The 23,472-nt window shown below is 41.2% G+C and overlaps 1 protein-coding gene across 2 annotated transcripts in view; it reads left to right on the forward strand.

Annotated features, from left to right (window-relative positions):
• Positions 1–310: 310 nt before the first annotated feature.
• ECRG4 (ECRG4 augurin precursor) overlaps positions 311–23,472 on the forward strand; it is a 29,003-nt gene continuing 5,841 nt past the window's right edge. The window contains exons 1-3 of one of the 2 annotated variants that reach the window (XM_032790892.2): positions 311–528; positions 19,642–19,762; positions 22,411–22,458. In XM_032790892.2, the coding sequence (XP_032646783.1) occupies positions 19,687–19,762; positions 22,411–22,458 (124 nt within the window). In that variant the 5' untranslated portion in view covers positions 311–528; positions 19,642–19,686. Of the gene's footprint in view, positions 529–549; positions 676–19,641; positions 19,763–22,410; positions 22,459–23,472 lie in introns of those variants that run through there. The other variant, XM_032790893.2, reaches the window with a different exon arrangement.

The raw sequence follows: 23,472 nt of genomic DNA on the forward strand, positions 1-23,472 counted from the left end.
TAAATGAGGCCAGATCACTCAGATACACAGGAATACAGCATTTGCAGTGATCAGGTCTGCTCAGCCAGAATATACTTGCTTCTAACACCTGCAAGAAATTAAGACAGATGGAAATACTCCCTAAAATCTGTTGCTCATCATACAGCCTATACAAAAGAACAAATTCTTTTTACATGAGAACACCGGGATACATCTGCTTGTAATCATCCTTCTGCAGGCAGTCAGGCCTCCTTCTGATTAAGCAGCAATGCGATTCTCCACACTTGGTCCACAAAATGCTTAGTAGAAGTTTTCAGCCAAAGGGCTGGAATACACGAGCAATAGAATAAATGCGTCTTTCATATATTACTTCACCAGTCAGGTGGCCTCAGCATTTGGAACTGTTTTCCTCTGCTGCCTGCTCACTTCTTGCATTACTTTCAGAAGTCAAGAAATGCTTAAATAAAGAGAAACTTGTTCCGTGACAGAAAAGGTCATTTCTTCTGGCCAGGCATTTGGGAAGGAGACAGGAAGCATATTATTTTAAAGGTAAACTAATAAAATATGTGTTTGCTGTAGATATAGGAGGAAAGTCAAAAACCATGTCAGGGTTCTTTAGACAGTACTGGGAGGAAACGTTACTGTAACACCTTAGGATTGTGCTGACAACAACTACAGGTATCACAGGGGAAACAGGTTAGTCTTCAATTATCGGTACATTCGTGCAATGTAAATATTTTTCTTTGCTCACAGAAATCTAGGTTGTTGGTGTGTGTCTAAATGTCTAAAACCACTACTGCTGCAGTACAGTGAGATTTCACTGAAGAATATTAGAGATGTGGATGGTAGTAACATTGATCATTTCTCAATATATTCTTCAATTTTAGAGAATCATCAAGAAAAGAACAATAAAATCCTTTATTTATATGAAAGCTGAGTGTTTTCTCCTATTGTAGCATGGACACACTGGGGTTGAAGTAATGCACTTTTATAGGTTTGTTATGTTACATCCAAAAGGATGTCTTATATGCTACTATACGCAATGACTGGAAATGTAATTTAAACTATTTGAAAAGGAACCAGGCTTGTTTTATGTTTAATAAAAGAAAACTTGTCTTGATAGCTAATCTGTTACTATGATTCATAGAGGTAAGTTGATGGCTCTATCTGCACTATGTTTATTTACCTCAGATTGATTGTCAGTTAGCTTGAGCTAGTTAAGAGGTTTGGAAAGGCGAGTGTCTGCGCTCCTTAAATGTTTGTTTCTGGATCCTGTACAGACAAAGTTGAAGACTTCAGCCATGTCTGTGCTAGGAAGTACTCTGCTGATACAGCTATCTCAGTATATCTGTACTTATGGCTTATACTGACAAAACTGAGGTTTTGCTGGTATAGCTTATTCCAACCACCCACCCCGAAGCAAAATAAATTATACCAACAAAAGGGCAGTTTTGCTGTTGTAACTGAATTTACACTAGGAGCTTGTGTTGGCACAGCTGTATTGGTCGCAATTTGTACTTCTTCAGACTCCAACTTCAGACTTCAGACATAGAGTTATGCCGGCAGAAGTCAGTAGTATAGACCTGGCAGTAAAAAGTTGGACTAATGCATTCTAGTTTGTGTTTGAAATGTAGAGGCATGTAGTTAAATGCAAAGATAAAATAGAAGCCTAGGTTAAATATGCATTTTATCAATTAAATGCTCAATTGCATTCTGACATCTACATATACAGTATAAAGGGCCTCATTTAAATAGTGTGAACAATTTACTGCACTAATACAGTGTCATTAAAGTTTTGACACAGGAAAGAATTGTCCTTATTACACCTCTATGTAGAACTTGGTCTGTTTTAATATTTTTAAGCACACACCTACTTGGTATTATGCTTTCCTTTAAAATGTGTTTAAAGAGGTCACATATTTATACAGTATATCAGTAGCAGACTTTCAGAGAGTATTGATCCACTGCATTGGAGAGTACATTAAGGAGCAATATTTTTGGAAATATTGCAAAAAAGCAGTCTTCATCTTCTGCAGTGAGTGGGCTGCCACATATGAATTCACAGCCAGATTTTCAAAGGCGCTCAGCACATTGGATACTGAGCTCTTTGACAATCTGATCATGAGGGTGTCAATGGGAGCTTCTAGGCACCAAACTGTTTGGAAAATCCGAACTGAAACCCTGGCTTCATGGAAGTCAATGGCAAAATGTGGATTACCTTAAATGGGACTGGAATTTCACCCCGACCATCTATTTGGTTACCTTGCTGTGAGGTGAGCTTTTATGGAAATCTGGTGTTTAGTGCTAGGGAAATCAGTCAAACAACTCTGACTCTTCTCTTTTGTTCTTTTCTTAAGTTTGGGGTGTATGGTGAGAAAACATTATTTGCCCTTTGGCATGAGGGAAGGGCATTAGCAGATCCATGTAGAAAATGAAAGAGCAATGAGTATTGATGAGATACTGCTGTAGCAGATCAAGAAGTGGTTCTCCTACAGACACTTCTGAAGTTTCAGAGAACTTTTGTCATGAAATGTATTAAATTTACTAATGGATTTCAAATGTTTATCTTTCTACAGAAAGAGGGAGGTTTAGTTTTCATTTTACATAGTCTTGCCAGCGTTAGAAACTGATATTTAAGTAAGTTTTCGACTATTTGAACTTTTAATTTATTTGGCAAAATGGAAGATTTTTGTTTTACACTCAATAACTGGATATGCACTAATTGACAGGATTGATTTAATGGAGCCTCCTTTAATGCCTGGTATTTTAGCCCCTTCTGACTTCTAGTCTGAAATTCAAATTAAAAGCAAAAATCAAAACCAGGGAAAGCAGCATCAGACAATATTGGCAGGATAAGCTTTGTATGTGGGTTAATTATCTTTCAAAAGTCTCTACTCAACTCAACATACAGTTTTATCTGTGTGTTCTTTTCATTCAAACATTTAACAGTTCAGTTATGCTTTTGTATTAGAATTCTCCCCAGCCACTTATTCCTGGGCAAAGTAGATTTTTAGCAAACATATTTAAAGACCCATCCAAAAAGATTTAGCTTAGCTTCTTTCTTCCAAAACAAGGGAATGACTAATCTAGCAGCGTGAGGTACAAGGGGAAACGTTTCTCCTTGAAAAACACTAAGAAGATTTCTTGCATAGAGGCTGAATGCTAGGGGCACTTTCACACTTTGCTGGACATGACTTATGATTGACAAAACCTAAAGATTTATAGAATAACTATCTGAAGGGAACTGCACTTTCATCTGATATTTATTATTTTTAGTGTACCTATTTCATGGTCCCTCTTAAGAGTTCAAGATCCACGTGAACTTACCATCTTGCAAATTCGGTGGCAAAGCAATTTTGGTGTAATTTAGGACCACAGGACTGGAAGGGTCCTCCTAAGTCATCAAATCAGTTCCCTGATATTGCAGGCAACCATGTCATATAATCCCATTCATAAATTTTTCAAACTGCATCTTCAAACTAATTACGTTTCTAGTCCCCACTGTTCTATTATTTGGCATCTTCAAATTTCCTTGCTACCCTTCAGCATAACTTTCAGCCTGGGTGTGACAGCACAATGGCTACACTAGTCTTCTTGACTGATCTCCTAGTAATGATATGCAAAGGACAAGTGTCTACACTGATTATTTTAAGTCTGTCAGCAGTCTTTGAAAGCACTGGCTAACGAGAGACGCTGAGACTTGCCGACTGTAAAAGTACAGTCTATAGTGTGTTAGCACAGGAATCTGGATTTTGGCAAGGATGAACCCCTGGTAATTAAAAAAGGGACCTCAGATTAAGAACATAAGAACAGCCATACTGGATCAGAGCAAAAGTCCATCTAGCCCAGTATCCTGTCTTCTGACAGTGGCCAATGCCAGGTGCCCCAGAGGGAATGAACAGAACAGGTAATCATCAAGTGATCCATCCCCTGTTGCCCGTTCCCAGTTTCTGCCATACAGAGGCTAGGGACACCATCCTTGCTAATAGCCATAGAGTCAGACCTATGCTCCATGAATTTATCCAGTTCATTTTTAAACCGTACTATAATCTTGGCCTTCACAACATCCTCTGGCAAGGAGTTCCACAAGTTGACTGTGCGTTGTGTGAAAAAATACTTTCTTTTGTTTTAAACCTGCTGCCTATTAATTTCATTTGGTGGCCCCTACTTCTTGTGTTATGAGAAGGAGTAAATAACACTTCCTTATTTACTTTCTCTACACCAGTAATGATTTTTATAGACCTCTATCATATCCCCCCTTCATCATCTCTTTTCCAAGCTGAAAAGTCCCAGTCTTATTAATCTCTCCTCATACGGAAGCTGTTCCATAACTGTAATAATTTTTGTTGCCCTTTTCTGAACCTTTTCTAATTCCAATATATCTTTTTTGCGATGGGACAAACACATCTGCATGCAGTATTCAAGATGTGCACATACCATGGATTTATATAATGGCAATATGCTATTTTCTGTCATACTATATATCCCTTTCTTAATGATTCTGTCCATGACACTCATTATTCACAATATCTGAATCCAAGACTTGGTCTCAGTGGGACTGCAGCAACCTAATATGTACTGCATTTTATTCTTTAAAATGTCTGTTTCCATAGTTAGTACTGTAACAGTTGCTGTGAGGCTCTGTGGACCTCTCAACATCAATAGGTGAAAGGTGACACTGCAGCAAGGCTGTACTTGGTTTAGGGGAAAATGTAACTTGTTTGTATTTTGTCCTCATCTTTAAGAGCTATACAACTCTACTCTTGACTCACCCACTCTTGTCCTCACATTGCTCCCCAACCTCTCTGCTCTGGCATGATGCTAGCCTTACCTGCCAGTTTGTCCTCTGCTCCTGCTTTCTTCTACAGCATCTCTTCTGTATAGAAGACCGTCTATGAAACAATCTGAAAGGCCAGAATCCTTTTCTCTTTCAGATCCCTCCTGAAGAGACACTTCTGCTGTGACTGCTACAAGAAACTGGCTAATCAGTGATGTCTAGTTTGAAGGGAAGTTGGTTTTAGCTGATAGTTTATTTTTATAAAAATAATTAGAATATTTTTAAGTTATTCAGCACAATCACATTGTGCACATAGTGAGTCTGTGTAAATGCACAACATTTTTATTGTTGCCCTTCTCCCTTGCCTTACCTCCTAATGCTTGTCACATTCTTTCAGTGCATCTTGTCCTAAATTAAGCTCTGAGCCTGAAAACACATATAGCCAGAGACTGTAAGCTCTTCAGAACAGAGACGGGGTCTTCCTATGTGTATGTACATCACCTAGCAAAAAGAGTCTGAATTTGTATTAGGAATTAGGGCCTTTGGACACTATTAAAATACAAATAATTAAGTAAATAATAAATGCTGCAATATAATTGTAATTGTTTATGCCTATATTGTTCACAGTCAGAGGTGGGTTAATATGGCAAAAAATATCTGTGAACATTCATTTCAATAAAAATGCGGACACCCTCCAGTGGTATTTACCATTTTCTCTAGTTACTTTCTGCAAACATGCATACGGACAAAATGTTGTTCATTAGAGTCTGCACAGAAAGAAACAGTGTTGGGAAAACTCAGGTATATCTGCATTCTTGCGAGTGTTCATGCCAGAAGTGCTCAGTGGCCATCATGAAAACTCAGTGGTCTGGGAATTACCCAACAGAAACAGTACCACGGGACTTAGGTGGTCAATAACACCACACAGATCTATTCATCCAGCTGTGAAATATGTTTGCATAAATTGTTTACTAATATTTTGGAATTCATTACTCTAAATTACTTAAACTATTCACAGATCATTTGTGAAGGAAAAGAAGAGCAATGTTTGTCTAATATTTTGTTTACAAAGAATTTGCTCAGCTCTATGAATAATAGGACAGTTTTATATGACCGTGTTAACCTAAACAGATTGGAGTTTTAGTTTTATCGATCATGGCTTAATTTGTGAACATTTCCTGTTCAGCTGAGAGATGAAAGAACCCCACTATGAAAGGAGAAGAGGCTTGAAAAAGAGTTTCTTAGTAGCTAATCAAATAACCAAGTAAGTGTCCCACCAGCTGTTAATGTGCTCTTTTACTGGTTTAGCCAGCCAGAAGACTGGTCTAGAGTGGGACAGTCATCCTGCAGGTAATTAATCCCCGTCTAGGGCTGGAGCAACTTGTAGTGGCTAGTGGAGTCTACTACAAACATTGAGGAAACAGGCTTATGGGTGGCTCTGCAACTTTAACCACAGTAGTTTAATTTTTTGGCTTCTAGAGGAAACGAACCTTTCCTTTCACATGAAGTGGTCAGCCTGCTATGCACACAGCATCGATGACCCTCCACCATTTAAGAACCTCCAAAGCCCAGATATATTTCCGTTTGGACTAGAACTGAAATTATTATGGCAATTTACAGAAATGCAGGAGTTGTGCATTGTTTGATACATTTTTTTGAGAACTGTTGTTAAAATATTGATTTTTCAGAAATTTCTTTCTCTAATTTCTTTACTAAACTATATTCCCTAGAACAGGGGTTCTCACCTTTTTTCTTTCTGAGCCCCCCACTCGCAACATACTATAAAAACTCCACAGTCCACCTGTGCCACAACAATTGTTGTTCTGTATATAAAAGCCAGTGCTGCCATTATGGAATAGCAAGCAGATTAGCTAGCAGGGCAGTTGCCCGAGGCCCCATACCACAGAGCACCCCACAAAGCTTCGTTGCTCAGGCTTCTGCTTCAGCCCCGGGTGGCAGAGCTCAAGCCTGAGACCCTGTGTGGCAGGGCTTAGACTGTCTGCCCTAGGCCTCACTGAGTCTAACACTGGTCCTGTTTGGCAGATCCTCTGAAACCTGCTCACGGCCCCCCAGGGGGCCCCAGGCCCCTGGTTGAGAACCACTGCTCTACAACTCCAACACCCTCCTTTGGTAAAATCGCTGTTTGTTTCTTTTCTCTCTCTTTGTTCTCTGTAGGGTTCTTTAAGCTCTTCAGTCAAGTTTACATTAGGCAAAAAATAAATTAAGACTCAGACAAAAATGTTACTATGGAAAAGCTCCACTAGACGGTTGTTATACTAATTTACTGGGTTGTTTTAATAGACATGTCTCTTTTGAAAGGACAAACTGATCTCACGCATTTCAGTATAAAATGATTTCAGTGTAAAATCCTTACTGTACTGAAATCAATGGCAAAACTCCTATAGACTTCAGTGGGGCTAGTCTCTTACCACAACCATGTAAAACCCACCAACAGAGCTCAGGGTAGCCCTATGGGAACTGCAATCCCACTCGACCTTGGTGCGCTCCAAAGAGAATGAGTGCTTTGTGCGTCCACAGTTTTCCTTTCACAAAAAGTAGGCTTCAAGCGTTCTATCTCATTGCCACCAATTTACAAGTGATTCCCATCAGCGAGTTATATTACATGTCACATGCTGTCTCAGCCTTGACATGAAAATCTGTGGTAATCAGCAAGAAAATATTTTTTTTTTAAAGTGATCATTTTTGAGAATGGGTTCCAAACCTTCTTATTACTTGAACAAAAATAATCTTACGTCACTTTGGGAGCCTCTTCTGTTCTGTCTTGCAATTATTGCCACACTCATGATATTTTTATAAATTACAGTTACTCCCCACAGAGCTTATCTATGTGTTCACTGGCTTCCATATAGCTGAACAATAGTCAGGACACAAATGGAAAACAAAGAGCCCAATGCAACCAAAGTATCATTTTCCAAACAATTACCCCAACCCTCAGTAAGACTCAGCTATTGCATATTAGACTTAAAGCAATTGCATCTTTAGTAGTAACGTATTATGTGACAGTATCTTTTATGATGGACACTAGGTGACAACACAGACTAGTGGAACAACAGGATTTTTATTTGGGGAGGTTATAGGGGCTATAGGTATTGTTGGAAAATAACAAGAACTGAGAACACTGATTTCTAATGGAAGGAGTGGCGCAGATGTGAGATGCAATAAGAAGATATGATATAGCAGGAAAAGTAAATGTTATGCAAATCAAGATCACCAGGCCTGGAAGATGATGAAATGAGCACTAGTTTGCATAATCAAAACAAAAAAAAAAACAGGGTGTTAAGGTAATAGACTTTAGATCCTTTCACCTCTTAGTTCAAATTCAGCCCAAGGGGGTAGTAAATATAAATGATTATGATCTGCTGGATGTTTGAATGCTTATATAAAATGAGTTGATAAACTCAGTTCAGTTCCCAGAGGATATGTCTACACGCAAGGAAAAACCCATGGCTGGCCTGTGTCAGCCAATTCAGGCTTGCAGGGCTTGGGCAGTGGGGCTGTGTAGACTTCTGGGCTCGGGTTGGAGCCCAAGCTTTGGGACTCTTCCACTTCACATGCCCTAAGAAGCCAAAGAATGCAAGACCATGGAGATTGCCCTATTCTCTCACTCTCTAAAGGTGGTGCCTCTAGGTGAGACTTGAGTCTCATTGAGATGGGATGAGGAAGCTTGTGCTGCCGCTGTCCATCCTGCATCTGTCAGGTGACCAGAGAATTTTCTCCTTCTAGCCTTTCAAACTAGCACTTTGCAGATAAACCACATCTAGACAAATTATTTAATTGAAAAACTAAATGGGATAACAATGATTTTCAGCATGAAGATTCCCTGCCCTTTTCATGGTCTTTCCTATGGCTGTACAACTGCAAGGTCCTCTTTATTTGTAGTGACTAGTAGCAAGAACTAATAATGGGTAAGAAGAAAAAAATGATTATTATAAAGGTTCTTAAAAGAGTTTTACTGTGAGTGTGAAGCATGACTAACATTTAATCTGGCATGTTAAAAAGATTTATTTTACTGATGCTTTTAGAGTATTCAGTAAACAAGAAAAAATATAATGGGTCAGTTTCTGTACACAGTTCAAATCTAGCCTGCAAATGCCCAACAGAGAATTCCCTTTCCGAAGGGGACCGGCCTGCTGATGCAAGCGGGTCAGAACTGGACCAGCCTACAGAATCAGAGAGTAGAGCTGGCTGGAAAATTTTAGTGGAACCTTTTTTTTTTCCCAACAGAAAATGCCGTTTTCATCAGAACATATTGGAATACCATGTCAATTTCTACAGCAATTCACATGGGGAAAAACTGAAATGAAAACTTTTCATTTTGGAACATTTTTGTTTAGGAAATTTTGAAATTTTGTTTTGGCATTTTGAAATCTTGTTTCAAATTTTTTTTTAAATATATTTTATGACATGACAGTGCATATTATGCACTGCTACTAGTGACGTGTCCCAAGATGACATAGTGTAATAATTGAAATAGTCACTTTTTTTATTTTTAAAGTCATTAAGGGCAGCTTCTACTTAGCTTAGAGCAGAGTGTTGTGTATGTGTGTGTGGGTGTGTGGTAACGAAGCATTTTGATACCTTCACACAATTTTTATGCTCCTAGTGATATTTTGAAATGAAATTTCTGAAATCTGAAATAAAAATTTGAAATCCCCGCTCCCATTTCCCCCAAACCAACATTTTTCAGAAATGTTGGTTTGTGGAAAATTTCATAAGTATTTTATTTTGATCCCAGATCAGAATGAAAAGAAGCTTCAACATGTCAACATTTCCCACAAACTGGAAATTCTGAGTTTTGATCAGTTTCCCCTCCTGGTTATGGTCCTCATCCCGCATCTCGCCAGAGAATCTTGCCAAACAGCAGCAAAGAGCTGACAGGTGAGCCTGTTTGTTTGAGTTACACTTCTGTAGTGTAATATTTTGCAAGTTTTATCGAAATATGTCATTGTACCACTGGGATTTAGCTTTGGGAGCACGTGGCTCCGTGGTATTAACGCTTTTATGTTTTAAGTGATGTATGCACAAAAATGTATGTAAGATTGAGTCCAGAGTTAACAAGGCAGGCAAAAATCTTCTTTCATGGTTCCATGCTATGCATCCGTTCAGTTTTGTACAGCCAGGTTAGTAAACACTACATTGAACTTGCTGGGATCTAAGCAAAACCTGGTGCAGTGGGATTTCCTGCTGCAAGATTAAAGACGTCATGATCTTTTATGTGGCAGCAGTAAGAAGGAAAAACTACAAAAAATGCAATCTTCTGGAAACAAAATATACTGTAAATCAGAAACATAAACTACAGTCTAACATCAAAGCAAAAAAAAGGCACAGGCTTCTAACAGAGAGATTTAGGGAGGGCAGTTATGAGACTAGCGTTTATAGATTTTAAACAGGACCAATAAATATGGCACCAAAGCAATTCAAGAGAAGTAAAAGGTCAGATGGGATAATGTCAGAAAGACATGTGTTATGTCTTATCAGTCAGAATCTCAGCACTCGAGCTGGGGCTGGTAGCATCATATATTATTCAAGTTGCCCAGCCGTGCTCTCTATAAACTCCTGTTTTCAGTTACTTACAATTTTGCCAAACTTTAACCATTTAGGCTGAAATTTTCCATGCTGGGTGTATGTCTCAGGCTGAATTTTATGGGAAATTTCAGCCAAAACAATTCTGCCATTTCTGAGAATAAGTCTTGGGGAAAATATGTTTTTTGGCCTATGTTAAAAATTCTGGCAACATTTTCTTGGTCAGCTGTAGTGCCCCCATGCTCTGGAACAGGGATTGGAAATATGGCTGGTGGGGTGGGCGGTCTTCATGTCAGGGATGTGCCTTTAGCCATCCCTGTGAAAATTTGCCTAAATTTAGTCAAGTTATAATCCTTTGAAAAATCACAGTTTGTACATATGCAGTAGAAACTTGCTAGAACTTTGTAGGTAAAATCTGTAAAATGGGACCAGTATCACCCCTCAAGCCCCAGGAGTGTTGTACAGATAAAATAATTGTTTGCGAAGCACTCAGATACAATTGTAATGACCCACGTAGAAAAGCCCAGGAGGAAGTTAATAATTACATCTTCAGAGTGAGGTCTGAACTATATATAAGCCACGGAGCCACACACTGAACCAGGAGAAAACAAAACATTAAATAGCTGCTCATTAATGCACACCATCCATCCTGTACACTTAATGGGGCAGAGGTCCTGGGGGAAGAATAGTATTTGCTCATGTAACGAAAGACTGTCATAATGCATATACATGGGAGGGTCAAATTAAGGTTGCACAGGCAACCTTAATTCTGGCATTTCTTAACTTTTGAGGGGTGTGTGGCATGTATAAAGGGTGGGAAATGTTGAAATGGGAGACAAAAATAGCTCAGAAAGGAGGACTTAGAAAATCTCCTCTCCTGTTAAATCTGGCTCATGAACCTGCTATATTTGCTTGAGGTTTATGTAACATACACTTGATGTAGTGGAGGAGGAGGCGCAATGCTCAGAGGTTGAATGTATTTGTATTCTCTTATGGTGTGTTCGCTAATGAAGGGAAGCAGTTGTGGCCAGATTATGTTGCTGGACTAATATGCTTTCCACTGTGCTTAATATGACAGCAAGACTGTTCCTTTCATAAGTAGGACAACACAGTACCAGGAATTAACAGAACAGACGTAGGGGGACAAATAAGTGAATTAGCATCAGTTTGTAGCTGACAAGCTCAGACAAAAGAAGTTTCAAAAAATCATCAGCAGTGGCAAAGCAGAGAAAACCACTCTAATCACTGTATAATCACTAAGAAAATTGCTTAGAAAGTTGACAGTCCCCAGTGCTGAATGATGACTATGGACAGAAAAATAATACAATAGAAAATGGGACATTGCAGAAGAAACGCTGTTGATCCTGCCTGTTGTGAACTGAACTGTGGAATAAGGTCAACAACCTCATGGTTAGTGATAAGTGGCAAGGCCGTGATGCACAGTTTATACAGAAACTGACTTTCCCCAAGGCTGAGGTGTTTGGATCTGAGATTTGTTTTGGTCCCATTTCTATAAGGAAAATATCTGTAGGAGCAGAGAAGCAAATAGTATAAAAGTCAAGATGTTTTGGAAGTAATTGACTGATCACTGAAATGTTCTTGCTGCTTCTGTTTGGAAGAAAAACATGACTCCTGCAGTTTTCTTGGAACTAGCTGCAGAAAGCAATTTGGAATGCCAAGGGCACTTAACCTAAAACTAGCTCCGGGGGCAATATAGTTGGGATATTATGTAAAAATCCTTATCAGCAGAAAATAATGATTGCATGGTATTGGGGCACTTGGCTATGCTGCCAAGTTCCTGATCAAATGAACTGATCATTAAAAATCCCCTGGTGTTTTTTTACAAGAAGCAAAGTGTTATCTCCTGGAATTCTGGGCAAATTCCAATTTGTCTACTAAATTATTGTTGCCAAATATTGTGATTTTTATCTTAAATCTCATGATATTTGCTGCTTTTCTTAAACTCCCATCTTCTGGAGTCATGTGATTGTATGAGACTCTCAGCTTACATTTTTTTTAAAAAAAAGATAAGTTTCTAGCCCTCATAGTTGTGGAGAAAAGCATGAAATCATGAGTTCTAAAGGCTCCAAAACCAGAAGGCAAATAAAATAATTCAATTTTTAAAAAAATCTCATTATTATACCAAATATTATGATTTTTAAGGTTCTGATTTTTGAGTGCTTTGGAGTTGGCAGTGCTGAAGTTATCTCTTCAATTTTAGCTGAATGTAACATATATAATTCTCTGTTTAATAGCTATAGTGTTCCACACGAAAGGCACCTGCATTCCTGTGGCATTCAGCATTCTTTTTGTACCTATTATATATAAAATATAAAATTACAAACAGACTGCTGAAAGTACACACACACACACACACACGCACACACACAACAGAGCATGTAGAGTAAGGGCCAGCTCTGTAAAGGTATTTAGGTGCCTAAAGATATAGACACACCTTAGTGGGATTTTCAAAAATGCCTTTGCTTCTAACTCTCTTTGGGCACTTAGGTACTTTGGAAGATCCCACTAGGTCAGGGGTTGGCAACCTTTCAGAAGCGGTGTGCCGAGTCTTCATGTATACACTCTAATTTAAGGCTTCGTGTGCCAGTAATACATTTGAACGTTTTTTAGAAGGCCTCTCTATAAGTCTATAATATATAACCAAACTAGTGTTATATGTAAAATAAACAAGGTTTTCAAATTTTTTCAGAAGCTTTATTTAAAATTAAATTAAAATGCAGATCTTATTAGTTTAGTGTGATCCTTGCCCTTGCTTTTCCTTGCTGAGTTTTCCAATGTCTGGCATGTATTTTGATACTTTAAGCTGCACGCAGACTTCTGAGTTATAAGTTGATAACCGGCTGGCAGGAGGTCAGCGGCTGGAACCCCAGATCAGCAGCTGAGGTGAGTAGAGCTGGCGGCTGGTAGTGCTGAGCAGGGCCGGAAGCCTGGACCCTGTCTGGCAGGGGGCCTGCGCTGGAACTCCAACTGGAAACAAGGTGAGTGGGGCTGCAGAGGGGACCCTGGCTGTCGGGACCAGCAGCCAGAACCCCAGAGCAGTGGCAGGCTGAGTTACTCAGCCCGCCGCTGCTCTGGGGTTTCAGCTGCCAGCTCCTGCCAGCTGGGGTCTCAGCCCGCCGCCAGCCTGGGGTTCCTTCCCCAAGGCCAGCAGTGGGTGCTGAGTGGGACCCCAGCTGGCAAGGAGCCAGCAGTGGGAACTCCAGAGTGGTGGCGAGCTGAGCTGCTCAACCCGCCGCCCCTCTCGGTTTTCCACCATGGGTTCCTGCCAGCTGGGGTCTCAGCCCACTGCCAGCCTGGGGTTCTGTCCCCCAGGCCAGCAGCGGGTGCTGAGTGGGACTGGCAGCGGGACCCCAGCTGGCAAGGGGCCAGCAATGGGAATCCCAGAGTGGCAGCGGGCTGAGCGGCTCAGCCCACCCTGCGAACCATCAAAAATTGACTCGTGCCGTATGTTGCCGACCCCTGTACAAGGCATTTCTTTGTATCTTTAGGTGCCTAAATACCTTCACAAGGCTGTTTGGGACAGATATTTAGAAATTTAGTCCCATTCACCTAAACAGGCATGTCCATTGATGTCATAACATAGGTAATAATTTTAGGTGGAAGGTGAAGTTTCTCATGTACGTTATACAGCTAAAATAACATTGCCTCTTTGGCCCAAGGAGATAGCAAATATTTGGTGCTTTACAGCGTTGTTTCTGTTAGGATGAGAAATTGATGATCCAAGTCAGGTACCTTCTTGGTGCAATCTTGTTTATTTACAAAGCAGCAGCAGACAGTTTCCTTGCTTGGGAATCCCCACACTCTGTCTCTGTTCCCTCACAGGTTCATGGACACAACTGCTTCTTGGGGCTTTCCAGTGGATTTTTCCTGGCTTTAATCCACAGGCTGCAGCACACACAGCCCTTGTGTTTGCAATCAGGGAAACTCCTCAGCCCAAGTGTTCCAGCTCTGATCTGCCATTTGCCTTGGAAGTCCCTCCAAGCTGTCTCTACTGCAGAAAGGGGCTGAACTGCACTTTCCATTGTGGCTGAAAGAGAGCTTGCTCATCAGTTGACTTGAACTAGGTCTGCAATTGTCTTTGGATCAGAGACTCACCTCATGGCAGCCATCAGCATCTTTCAACATAACAGTTTAATGTTACCGTTCTGTTAGCTTGGCTGTAGGAGATATCAGTGATAAAATCCAGTAACCAACTAGCTATTGGCCAAACCAGAAATCCAAGAGAGTCTCTCTCAGCAACTCCTTGTATCTGTGAGCTACAATAGAAACTTGGCTTCTGACTGGCTGTCTCAGTATTCCTCCAGTACCAATCTCCATAGTACTATATGTAGGCACATAAAAGCCACCACCTCTAGGGTTAAGACATACACCAACCTCACCTCTGCCAGTGGCCATTGCTGTTGTTGCTAACAAAGAGACTGCTGGGAAACATTGCAGTATCAAATAGTACTCAGAGTGCCTGCTTTCATATGTTGTGTGAACTAGAAAAGAGAACACTGGGGGATACCTTGGCCATGGAGATGTCAATAAAGAAAGACACTCGTTTGAATATTTACACAAATGCTAGTGCATTATAGAGTCCTGATGATGCAGTGTGCACCAGCCTAGCTGAAAATTTACCTCCTGCTGCAATTGACACATGACAGGGAGGGTGACAATATGTCAGACCCTTAAAAAAAACAGACTGGAGTGGGAAGAAGAGAGTAAACGATTGCCAAGAGAAGGGCATTGCTCATTTCCTTTCACCATCATTTTTGAAAAAGCATGTGGCAATATAGTTTCAATTACTTTTTTAGATTTATATTAAAAATGCCTGTCCCCTGAAAAAATGGCAAAATATTGTGCTCAGTCTAACCTTGAGCATTCTGTCCTTGAAGAGCAATGATTTTGCACAATAACCTTGAACTTAAGTCAGTATATTCTCTGAGTTAAACAAGATAGCATTTGAGCCAGACAGCTTCTTGAACTACAGTAATATATTTAAAACCTTTTGTATTTGTATTCCCCTGGATTTCCAGGGAATTATGGCATAGCAACACCAAACGTCATACCAAGCTCTTTGTGTGCCTGTCTGCCTGCTGCTTGTTCACAAATTATTTACTGAACCAAATAATGCCCTGACTTCCCTTTAGCAATATAACAATGTCTGTTAATATTTGTTACTTCCATTCTTACATCATTTGTCTTCATAACTTCATGTACTTTCTGCATATCTATGTGCATCATTTGTCTGTATTGAATTAAAATTGGATGGGTTTAAGAAAAGACGTGGACGTTAAATTAATGAATGAACCCATTGATTCTAATAAGTATCAGTATCTGCTGATACACAGTGTGATATGCATTATGAGTGCTGGCACTTGTGACGCTGGGATGTGCAGTGAAACAAGGAGACCAATGAAATTCAGTTGTTTAAGGGAAGTTTCTAATATGGGATAGCAGAGTTGCACTCCCTGTCCCTAGAAACCATTTTGGGACTTAAGACAGGGCTTTGCATAATACAAGTACTTGTACAGGCTTCATTGTTCAAGAGCCGGAATAATAATACAAACTTAAAATATAAAAAAGAACATTTAAAATGGAGTTTGAAACACAGTGTTTGGTTTATATCTTGTACAGTATACTGTGGTACACACGACATTTCAGGGTGTGGGAGGGAATAGGGGGACAATATTATCTATTAGTAAGGCTATGATTTTGGCACAGGTATTTTTATTAAAAGTCATGGACAGGATGCAGGCAACAAACAGCACAGCATGGATTTACTGAAGCCAGAGCCGGAACCCCTGAAGCTGTGCTGCTGGAGCACTTCAATGTAGACACTGAAGCCCAAGCCCCACCGCCCAGGACTGACTTACTGGAATTTTCAAGAAGTCATGGAGGTCTTATAAAAAATCACAAATTCTGTGACCTCCATGACAGATTCATAGCCTGAGTCTTGGCTGCTGTCCAAAACTCCACTATGATCAATGGGCGTCATTCAAACACCAGTGAACTCAATTGAAAGACTTTCCATGGGAAATTTGTGCCTTGACGTCAATGGACTTTAGATCAGACCCAATAGCATCCTCAAGCTTTCACCAGCTACAGGTGGTCTGTCACCCAGGACCTGCACGGAGGGCAGATTTAGATAAACACAGGCCCTGATCCAAAATCCACTGACTTCTGTGAGTTTTGGGTCAGGTCCATAATTGGAGAAATTAATTCGTGGTAGTCTATTTAAATCAATGGAGTTACCCCAGGAATTAGTTTGGTCCATTGACTAATATAATATTTTTCTTCAGTAATCAAGTGGCATCAAGTCAATTACACCTCTATCTCGATATAACGATGTCCTTGGGAGCCAAAAATTCTTAACGTTATAGGTGAAACTATGTATATTGAACTTGCTTTGATCCGCCAGAGTGCACAGCCCCGCTTCCCCCCGAGCACTGCTTTATCGTATTTTATTCAAATTAATGTAATGTCAAGACATTATATCGAGGTAGCAGTGTTCTTAGGCTCCAGAGGGCATTCCATGCCAAACTGTAACAATGTTATGGTATGGCAACTTTTGTCTTTTCCACAATTTCCCTTTAAAATAATAAAGGTCTAAGAACCATAGATCAGCTGGTGTAAACTCATTTAGTTTACACCAAAGGAGGATCTGGCTGTAGAAAAATGACAGAAACATTATGCCAGGGTCTATGTTTTAATTATTATATCTCATATAACAAGATTTCTAATTCTACATGAATTGCTGACACACAATAGTGAGGTATATTTGTGGAAATATTTGTGAAAATTTAAAAAAAATGCTGCAATGTGTCCAGAAAATATACCATACTGAAGGCACAAGTGTACATTCGGTGTTGACTGGTTGTAAATGGAAAAGATTATACAAAACCGCAAAGGAGCAAACTAACACATAACAGCTGTTAAGTACAGTACAGAAGAGAGACTGTTGCATACAGAAAGAATTCCCTTATTGAATAATTCAGTAGGTTTTAATCAGAGCCTTGAAAACTTGACAAGAAAATGCATATTAAATGCTGTTATACTGAGAATAACGCTGATTATGAACTCACTTTAAAAAAGGGTAGCGCACAGCATACTGATGAACCAAATAGTTCTTTTGCTAGTAACATAGCTCAATTCATTGTGTTTGATTGCACATATGGTCCTAATATAAATTGAATGTTTCATTTGTTTATAACAATATTTCTTCACCTTGTTTTAGATTCTGTATATTATACATTGGAATTTCCTACTCAGACTTGAGTATTTCCTTCCAGACATTTTTATCTAGTCATTTCTCCATAAAGTTAGGGGCTGGCATTATTGCGCAGACTGACATGCCTATTTTACAGTATGATTGCAAAGAAATATCTGGTGTGATCTGGATCAGCAGGTAGTAGTAGCAGTATACATTGCAAATCGCTTACACTCCTCTGCTTTTGGAATTAAGATTTCAAATTGAAAATGCATTATTACTTACATAGTACTAAAGGAGTGCATGACACAGCAACATCAGGAAGAAGGAATTTGAGAAGCTGGAGAAGTACCAGGGCCTGAAAGAGGAACTTGAGAGGATGTGGAAAGTGAAGGCCAAAATGGTCCCAGTGGTGGTAGGAGCACTCGGGGCTGTGACTCCTAAGCTGGGTGAGTGGCTCCAACAGATCCCAGGAACAACATCAGAGCTCTCTGTCCAGAAGAGTGCGGTGCTAGGAACAGCTAAGATACTGCGCAGAACCCTCAAACTCCCAGGCCTCTGGTAGAGGACCCGAGGTTGAGGAAGACACATACCACCCATAGAGTGAGAGGGGATTTTTTTTTTTAATATATGGTGACAAAGTCCCTATTCTGAGGAGTTTGTAATCTAAGGCAATAGTTTTCAATGGGATTCCTCACTGAGTAACTTTATTCATACAGATAATTGTTAAAGGTTCAAATTTGATCTCTTTTAGCCTTTTTTTGGACATGTCCTAATAGCTGGTATGCATCCTTTTTATAAGCCTGGTTATTTAAACAAATCTATCACTGCTATGTGGGAGGCTGTGTTGAATTAATTTGCACTTAACTAGAAATGTCTATAGCCATCCTCAAAGTGCTATAGAAACAATTAAATCACAATGTTTAGATTCCACAGAAAGTGAACCTGGAGATATAATTAGATTCCAGGATTGTCACTGTTCTGTGCGTGTCACTCTGAAGCCTGGAATGTCTGTTGAGTCACATGAAGTGATGGAAACAGCTACATGCGTTGCTGAGAGCTTTGTTTTATTCTGAATGTCACCAGGTTACTCATCACTGGGTTTCGCTGTGGTTTATGAGCCGATTTTAAAGTGCATAAATCATTTTTGGCTTTTTCTTACACACCTGTGAAAGCATGGGCACAGCTCCCAGTATACAAGTGTTAGCTGCTCAGGTAGACGATTAGCTCCCTAGCTAATATGCCACCTGAGAGTGGACAGATTTCTTTTTTGTGTATTACCGGTGGCAATTATTAATCCTTATGCTATGCCACAGCTGGTTTTTAGGTGCTCATTGCCACTGCACATACATGAAATATAGGGGACTGTCCCGTGCAGGGCTCTGTATGATCCACAGCTTTGTTGGCCCCTGGGTGCAATGTGTGGGGGTGCAGTGATATGGCCATTTCTATGGGGTGCAGGGCCATTCCCCCTCTGCCCTGGGTGAGGGTGGGTGGGGCACAAGGCCATTGGACCCAGGCAGTGGGGGGGGGGGGAGGAGGTGAGGAGAGGTGGGTGACTCAGGGCCATTGCGCTCTACATGGTGTGAGAGGTTTGGGGTGCCGGGCCATTACCCCTCTGCAGTGCGTGAGGGCGGGTGTGGTCCAGGGCCATTGCGGCTGGGGTGAAGAGCCAATGCCACCCAGCATGATGTGGGGAGAGGGGGTGCAGTGTGATGAGTATGGGGCTCAGGGCATATGCCTCAGGGCAGGGTGAAAGGCATGGAACAATTGCCCCTGGGAGCAGGGTGAGCCATTGGGGCCATTGCCCCTGGGGGCAGGGTGAGGGACACATTGTCCCAGGTGTGGTGTGAGGGATCAGGGCCATGGCCTCTGGCAGTGTGAGGGGTTGCTTGGAGCAGGCCCATTGCCTCAGGGGTGCTGTGCTGCGCATATCCCAGCAGATCGGTGACCCTCAGCTGTGCAGGGGCCACTGCCAGTGGTGCCTCTCGGCCCGTGCCTAGCAGGGGTGCTGTGCCGGGGAGAGGCGCTAACTGAACCGCTGCCGGGGATACGGCCTGGGATCCAGACCAGCCCTGTCCATGCTGTGCTGTCTCCTGAGCCTCCGCCTCTTGTCTGTTCCCTGCAGGTGGAAGAGCTGTGCTGCCTCCCTCACCAGCTGTCACCTGTCAAGATGGTGCTATCGGCCTGCCGGGGGGTGCTGCCCCTGGCTGCCCTAGCACTGCTCCTGCTCGTCTGCTTGGCTCCCGGTGAGTATGCGGCACACCTGGTGCTGTAAGGAACACTCTGTACCATGCAGGCGGGAACCAAGGGGACAGAGAGGTGGGTGGGGATATTGGAATGATCCCTGGACACCCAGCAATGGGCGCTTGTGCCTGGAGAAAGGCTGCTCAGTGGGAAGGGGGCTAGAGGGAGACCCAGTAACCCCACTCTTTTGAATTCTCCTGTTATTAAAGCCTCTCTCTGGGGTTAAAGGATTCCCTTTGTGTATTGCAGTGTCACACACTGTACTGGATCCTGACCTCCAACTTTGGGGGAGTTCATGACCAAGCCCACCTCCCAGTTACCATCTCAGCGGGAAAGAATAATTATGAAAGCTCTCATTCCGGTTACTCAGGGCCCACTGGGAAGTGAATGGTTTTATAGATAACACACACTTTATAGACTCAGAGACTTTAAGACCAGAAGGGACAATCATGATCAACATGTCTGATCTCCTCCACATTGCAGGCCACAGAACCTCACCCACCCACTCCTATAACAGATCCCTAACCTATGTCTGAGATATTGAAGTCCTCAAATTGTGGTTTAAAGACTTCAAGTTATAGAGAATCCACCATTTACACCAGTTTAAACCTGAAAGTGACACGTGCCTCATGCTGCAGATGAAGGCAAAAAAAACCCCAGAGGCTCTGACAGTCTCACCCAGGGGAAAATTCCTCTCATTTTGCAGTATTCAGCACTAAAAAATGATGAAATCTAGAAGAGCTCTGCTGTAATTGAAACTAAGCAGAGAAAAAAAATGGGAGAGTACTGTAATTTTTTTCTCTTTCACTTTGAAAAAAAAATCTAGTTCCACCCACACTTATTCATTGGCACAACCATTTGTTCTAAGACTTACACTTTCTATAAAAAATTGTCCTTATGTTCAGTGAGATATGTTAGATGACAGGGACAGTATTCATTTTAGGAAAGTTGTACAGTAAAAGCTTTGTTATCTGGCATGTTGAGGGAATGGGGGGTGCTGGTTAGTAGAATATTCCAGAGGGAGAGAGTTTGGGTGTGGGAGGAGGTTTAGGTGTGGAGGGTGGCTCAGGGTAGGGGGTTGGGGCACAAGAGGGGTTTTGGGGTGCCAGATCCAGGCGGTACTCACCTTGGGTGACTCCCCACAAGTGGCGACATGTCCCTGCTGCTCCTAGATGAAGGTGCAGCCAGGTGATTCTGCATGTTGTCTCCACCTGCAGGCGCCATCCCTGTAGCTCCAATTGGCCATGATTCCTGGCCAATGGGAGCTGCAAAGCCAGCGTTCGGGGAAGGGTGGAGCGGAGGCAGCAAATGGAGCCCCTCGGGCCATTCCTCTGCCTAGGAGCAACAGGGACATGTTGCTGCTTCTGGGGAGCCACACGGAGCCAGGTAGGGAGCCTGCCGCTCCCATGCCAACTGGACTTTTAATTTGTATTGGGAAATATCAGAAAGGCCATTTTCTAGAGCTTTGGTAAAGTGCTGGATAACACAGTCTTTACTGTGCTAAAAGAGTCTAAAGGTTCAAGGATCAAGACTGGGTCTGTTTGGAAAAAATTTTCCTATCAGCTTATTTAAAATTAACAAGTTTGGGAACTGGGCATTCCAGTTATGCAAGCTGGGAATCAGATGTGCTAAAGGAAACATGTAAAATTACTCAGACCCATAAGCTAGCTAAATGTTCTCTTTGTACTGCCAAACTAGGAAATAAAAAATGAACAATGCAAATGCTTGGTAAGTTTTGCTGTGCTGAAGTGCCACTGGATTATGGAAAGTTTAAAAGTCTTAGTTAAAAGGTGGACAAAAATAGACTAGTCAATGGATTTTGTTGTCATATTTATATACTGCCTGGCAGCTCAGTGATGACAACTCTCCTAAATATAAGGGCCAATTCTGCAGCTTTTACCCAGCCCGTTGCAGTCAATAGGAACTCTGATTGAGTGGGGACTGTAGGATCAAGTCCATAAAACATAATTTTAAAAAAATGCTTAGAAAAAATAACCCAATAAGTGCATGGAGTGACATTTTCCAATATTACAATCGTATTTGCATAAATTAAATACTGCAGCCTGTTTCTTTTTTGCTTTTAAACAGAGAAGGTTTTTCCCCAACAATTACATCATTATGGACAGGCTATAAAACAGTGGTGAATGCCACTGCGTATTAAAAGGCAGGATATTAAAATACGCTGGGGTGTGAATACACCTGTATTTTTGACTCAGAGGCATACAGTTCCTACAGAAAAATTGTTTTAGCAAGATTACAGTTCTGAAATGCTAAAAGGAAAATTGTACCAAGTCTGCTTGCTAATATGCTTTTTATTCCGTGACAGAATGTCTCATGATTATCACAGCCACACGGACGTTACATCCTGGTACTGACAGCAGGAAGAAGTCTTGATCTGTTAAAAAGTAGACCAGTTGCATGAGATAAGGACATAATAGGTTTCGATGTCAAGTGCCCTTGTTAAAAGATGTTTGAAGGCCTTCTCAGAGCATGTGTTTTACTTGAGTGTCAGACCTGGAGCTAGGACAGATACTAGTGCTTTGTTATATATTCAGGAATTATGCCTTTTGTATTTTTTTCAAGTTTTACTTCCTCTTGTCCAAGATGCCTAGTTAAAGAGTGTACTTAATCTTTATTTTTATTCACCTAGATGGTTCAAGAGGGAATAAACTTAAGCTGATGCTTCAAAAACACAAAGGTAAAACCTCCTAAACAAACTGCAAATTTCCTCACCGCTTGTGTGGGTTGGGATTTCTTTGCAAAAGAAAAGTTCTTCAACTGTTGTCCCTTCTTTGATAAATCTCACATAGCACAGAAGCTCAGCCGTATTGGCTGTCTCTGTGACTCGTCTTAACCTGTTCTGTCAACTGGTCCTGGACATTTTCTGCAAGGTCATCAAGGCATCAGCGGACAGTTTTATTTGGCATAAGAATGGTTTTCAGTGCCATGGCTCTTTATTTCCCAGTCATAATTCTACGCCAGTCTATTGCTGCTGAAATTAGAAGGCTCTTATCAATGGTGCATGTTCGTTTGCATTTTGCACTTTGTATGGCCCCAACATAAGCTGCTTCTAAGGCCTTTTAACGAACAGTTGCTGCTTTGGACGTGACTTTATTTATTTTTTTGCCACTTTAATTCTTTCTTTTCTGAAGGGAAAAATCACAGCTTTCTTATGAATTTTGGCTCTATGGTGTCTGTATGTCTCTGTAGTTTCCCCGGCCTCAGTCTTTCATTTACTAACACTAAATGATACATTGGGGCTGTGAACTTTCTGCAGTAACATGAAAAGCAAACATAATATAACTATCATCCTATTGTCTACACCTCTTCCTTTCCTGTTTAACTTTATTAAAAACCATCATCTTCTTCAGCTATATGTTAACTACACACAGGCTTGGTAACAATTGTTCCAGAATGAAGATTGGATTCTCCTGTCACTCCCTCAGCACCCTTCCCCAGCTTCTAGTGCTGCCTGGACTGGAAGCTTCTCTGTCCCTTTGCTTCAGCGGGGTGCTTTCAGCTGAGGCCAAGTCTACACTACGCAATAATATCGAATTAGCTAAAATTGGTTTAATAAAACTGATATTATAAATTCGATTTCACGCGGCCACACTAGGCACAGTAATTCGGCGTTGTGCGTCCATGGTCCGAGGCTAGCGTTGATTTCTGAAGCATTGCATTGTGGGTAGCTATTCCGTAGCTATCCCATAGT

This window comes from Chelonoidis abingdonii, chromosome 1 (assembly GCF_003597395.2).
Source record: "Chelonoidis abingdonii isolate Lonesome George chromosome 1, CheloAbing_2.0, whole genome shotgun sequence".
Lineage (NCBI taxonomy): Eukaryota > Metazoa > Chordata > Testudines > Testudinidae > Chelonoidis > Chelonoidis abingdonii.